The following is a 4,608-nucleotide window of genomic DNA, read 5'->3' as shown; positions in this document are numbered from 1 at the left end:
GCCCCCCGCCCGCCGCTGCGCGTGCCTGTGGGCCTGATGCGGTTGGCCCCCGGTCCATCGGGGAGCCTGGCCCTGGAGGTCAGCTGCGTGGGCAGCGTCTGTGGCTCTGTTGGGCTGGGATGCGCAGCCCTCGGGTGGCCACCCGCCTCGCCGTGGCCAGGTGGGAACAGTGAGCCGCGTCTGCGAGGTCAGGACGGCCCGGACTTTGGTGCAGAGCCGAGTCATGGAAGCTCGGTTCTTTCTCCATTTGTGTCTGAGCGAGGCGCTCGGGGCAGCTCCACGGCGTTGCCCGTGAGTCCGAGCCTGTTGGCTGTGCGGGGTGATGGTCACTCCGTACAGTGTGTCTGCTTCTTCCCGCAGGGAAGCTCTGAGCAGGGCTTCCCTGGGCCCTAGCACTGACCCACCAGTGACTGTTTGGGGACAACCGTGAGAGCAGGTCAGGCTGCTGTCACAGGGAGGCAGGGGGGACCAGCCGCCGCATCACAGCTGGCCCCGCATGCACCCCATCACTACGTCCCGCTGGACCTCGCGCCCACGCAGGGTCCCTGAGCTCACTGGGGAAGAAGGTATGAGACAGGGTGGCTCTCTGGTGGGAGTCTCATGGCCAGGCTCTGGGGGAGAGGCCCGACCCTGGGCATTAGTGCCCCTGCAGTGGTAATGGGCAGTGCTCATAAGCCCTCCTGCAGATGCTCCGTCCCCTGTGCTCACGGGACGCTGGCACTCAGAGGCATGTTGTGCCAGGAGCCTGTCGGCTGGTGATGAGCTGGCTGCTCAGAAAGATGACCTGGAAGCCACGCTCTGGCAGGAGGTGAGGCCATTCCTGTAGGAGGGCGTGTCTGCGTATCCCCGAGCGGTCATGGTCGCTCTGCTGGTGCATTTACCTGGGGCTCACCCAGTCCAAGGGCGCGCCCCCCTCGGCCATCACCTTCCCCCACGTGGCCCTTTGTGAGAATCACAGGGTGACTGTTCTTGAGGAAGAGGATGTTCAGCTACATTGTCTGGTCTGCACACCCAGCCTGAACGCCACTCCCCAAAGCGCAGCCCTCACTGGTGCCCGGGTGCAGGACAGTGAGCCCCATTGGCCACCGCAGCCCCTCCCGGTGGGAGCGGCCAGACTCCAAAGGGCTGAGCAGCCAGGTCCCCCCATCCAGTGAGCTGAGCAGCTGGGTCCCCTCCCCCACTGAGCTGAGCAGCTGGGTCCCCCATCCAGTGAGCTGAGCAGCCTGGGTCCCCCCATCCAGTGAGCTGAGCAGCTGGGTCTCCCCATCCACTGAGCTGAGCAGCATGGGTCCCCCACCCAGTGAGCTGAGCAGTTGGGTCCCCTCACCCACTGAGCTGAGCAGCATGGGTCCCCCACCCAGTGAGCTGAGCAGTTGGGTCCCCTCACCCACTGAGCTGAGCAGCCTGGGTCCCCTCACCCAGTGAGCTGAACAGCTGGGTCCCCTCACCCACTGAGCTGAGCAGCCTGGGTCCCCCCATCCAGTGAGCTGAGCAGCTGGGTCCCCCCATCCAGTGAGCTGAGCAGCTGGGTCCCCCCATCCAGTGAGCTGAGCAGCTGGGTCCCCCCATCCAGTGAGCTGAGCAGCTGGGTCCCCCCATCCAGTGAGCTGAGCAGCTGGGTCCCCCCATCCAGTGAGCTGAGCAGCTGGGTCCCCCCATCCAGTGAGCTGAGCAGCTGGGTCCCCCCATCCAGTGAGCTGAGCAGCTGGGTCCCCCCATCCACCTGGGGCCCCCCCCCCAGTGGGCTGAACAGCCTGGGTCCCCCCATCCAGTGAGCTGAGCAGCTGGGTCCCCCACCCAGTGAACTGAGCGGCCTGGGTCCCCTCACCCACTGAGCTGAACAGCTGGGTCCCCCCATCCAGTGAGCTGAGCAGCCTGGGTCCCCTCACCCACTGAGGTGAGCAGCTGGGTCCCCTCACCCAGTGACTGATGAGCAGTCATGCCAGGGAGGCTGCCTCCTGGGCCTCAACCAGGAGGGGAGACACCCTGGTGACTGAGTCCCAGCAGGTGTGAGCCTGTGAGGCACATGCCAGTGCCACTCATGGGAGGGACCGGGCACTATGTCCCCAATGTCCCAGCTGAGCTCAGTCGGTGGCGCGTGGTGTCCCAGGAGGCAGGCCAGGTGGCTCGCTCCTCATGAGTCAGCCCTTGGCCCCGCGCCTCCATGTGATGTGTGTCTACGCGCAGGGCTGGGGGTGCGGGTGGAGGGCGCCTGACCTAGCGGGTACCCAAGTCACCCTGCCCGTGTCTCCCCAGCGAAGCGGTACTGCAAGGACGCCAGCCCCAGCAGCAGCACTGCCAGCAGCTACGCGCCCAGCAGCAGCAGCAACTTGAGCTGTGGCGGTGGCAGCAGCGCCAGCAGCACCTGCAGCAAGAGCAGCTTCGACTACACGCATGACATGGAGGCAGCCCACATGGCAGCCACCGCCATCCTCAACCTGTCCACACGCTGCCGCGAGATGCCGCAGAACCTGTCCACCAAGCCGCAGGACTTGTGTGCCACACGGGTACGCACACCTGCCGGGCAGGCACGCGGGCCCCGTCCACCCCCGAGGGCACACTGCCCCTCAGGACACAGGGCAGAAGTTGAGACGCCGTCTCACTGAGCCTCCCTTCTGGGTGACCGCCCAGCTCTGCGGGAGCAGCTTCCCGGCACCTGGTCAGGAAGGGGCCAGGTGTCTGAGCTGGCTGCACTCACTGCCTGTGTCCCCGTAAGATCCAGGCTCATTTCTGTAAACAGAGGGACCAGGAACCCGAAGACCCAGCATGCCTTGAACTTTCAAATACAAGGACAGCTGTCAAATAAAAGGCAGGCCTGTCCCCCTGCTGTGCTCCCAGCAAGTCACCCAGAACTAGGGGACAAGGAAAGTGCAAATCCGATGTCCACAGGGGCCAGTCTTGCAGGTACCGCAGCTTGCATCAGCTCGGAAACCAGTCTTTGTGGTGGTTTATCATTTTGATTTTGGGGTCCCTGACTCATTGCTTGTGCCCGGTCAGGAGAGCGGGTTAGATGGCAGCCAGGGGCCGCCTGGCGAGGCCACGAGGGGGTGCTCTCAGAGGACCTGTGCGCGGCCAGGGGTGGTGGTGCCTCCTCTCTAGGAGCAGAGGTGTCGGAGCCTTGCCTGGAGCTGCTTGCGTGCACACGGCCTCACACCTGCCAGCAGTTCTGAATGAGGGGAATCTGTATGAAGGGAGAGAAGCCAGCAGAGTCATGATCTACAAATGCGTTTTTATTCATGTTTTATCCTCGACTTTGGGAAAGAACCAGGGCACGCAGTGTCCGTGGTGGCCAGGGCTGCCCAAAGGGAGGCGGCCCCGGAGGAGGTTCTACAATAAAAAAAGAAAAGACTGTCCCCTCCCGTCTTTGTACTTCATTACGATTAAACTACGACTGAGAGAGTTGAAGGCAGCATCATGAAGGCCAAGGCGCATGACAAAGCTGGGGCAGAACAATGCTCTCCGAGTTGTCAGGGAACAGCCCAGGGTGGGCCTATCCAGGCACCTCCCTCTGCCGTGACGTCAGGTGGCGGCGGCAGCTCAGCTCAGGCCGCTGTGTCCCTCCAGCTCTCGCGTGGCCGTTCCTCCCCTCTCCTGATTCCCTCCCTCTCTCCTTCACGCGCCCTTCCTTCTCCCCTCCGGAGGGCTGAGCTCTGAAGGATTCTTGATCTGTTTCAAAGCATCTTTTGAAAAGGGCGCTCGCCCTGGCCCTCGTTGTTAGCCAGTTGACTGCATTGCAGGTTTGCTGGACGCAGAGCAGCCAGGCCCAGTCCCGGCCGCAGGCGCTCTGAGTAGCGTGGAAGCCTCTGCCTCCTGGGCTTTGGGTTAGAAAGTGAATTCCCACCTTCCCCTCCAGCCCTCCCACTCTTGTTTGCTCCTGCTCCGAGGCTTGAACTATTCAGCAGCAGTGAAACCAAAGGAGAATTTTTAAGGATACATCCACTTTAAGTTTATATAGTTTTATGATAACTATGTATTCTATACACATTATAATTCTGATCGCTTAATAGGTATTTGAAGTGGAATGGAATGGAAATTAGGCATGTGTTTGATTTTTCCAGAAGCAGAGATGTACTGGGAGAAAGAAAGATGTGGGTAGATAATAGGTGTGATCAATAGATGACAGACAAGGGTAGGTAGATAAGTGATAGACAAATAGACAACGGATAGGGGCGTAGATGGGGGGTGGATGGGTGGATGGATAGACGGGTAGATGAGCAAGGGGTCAGAAGACAGGATGCAGGCGTGCAGCCTGGGAGCCGGGCCGCGGGACAGGGTGGAGGACCCACTGCTGCTTCCTCGCTGGGGCTGACGTACGGGATGGTGAGCAGTTTCTCCTGTGCTCTGTGTGGGCTGGAGGCGGCTGCGTCGGGGATGGACGCATGGTTACCTGTCTCTCTGCCGACAGAACCCTGACATGGAGGTGGACGAGAACGGCACGCTGGACCTGAGCATGAACAAGCAGAGGCCGAGGGAGGGCTGCTGCCCGATCCTGACCCCGCTGGAGCCCATGTCCCCGCAGCAGCAGGCCGTCATGAGCAGCCGGTGCTTCCCGCTGGGCGAGGGGGACTGCTGGGACCTGCCCGTGGACTATACCAAGATGAAGCCCCG

The 4,608-nt window shown here is 62.0% G+C and overlaps 1 protein-coding gene across 1 annotated transcript in view; it reads left to right on the top strand.

Annotated features, from left to right (window-relative positions):
* Nucleotides 1-4,608, top strand: part of MYT1L (myelin transcription factor 1 like) — a 298,509-nt gene that overhangs the window by 254,404 nt on the left and 39,497 nt on the right. Inside the window, exons 16-17 of the mRNA XM_015561792.1 lie at nt 2,257-2,507; nt 4,406-4,602. Coding sequence (XP_015417278.1) covers nt 2,257-2,507; nt 4,406-4,602 — 448 coding nt within the window. The remainder of the gene's footprint in view (nt 1-2,256; nt 2,508-4,405; nt 4,603-4,608) is intronic.

The sequence above is a fragment of the Myotis davidii genome, unplaced genomic scaffold (genome assembly GCF_000327345.1).
Source record: "Myotis davidii unplaced genomic scaffold, ASM32734v1 scaffold1395, whole genome shotgun sequence".
Lineage (NCBI taxonomy): Eukaryota > Metazoa > Chordata > Mammalia > Chiroptera > Vespertilionidae > Myotis > Myotis davidii.
This window is presented reverse-complemented; position numbering and strand designations above follow the sequence as displayed.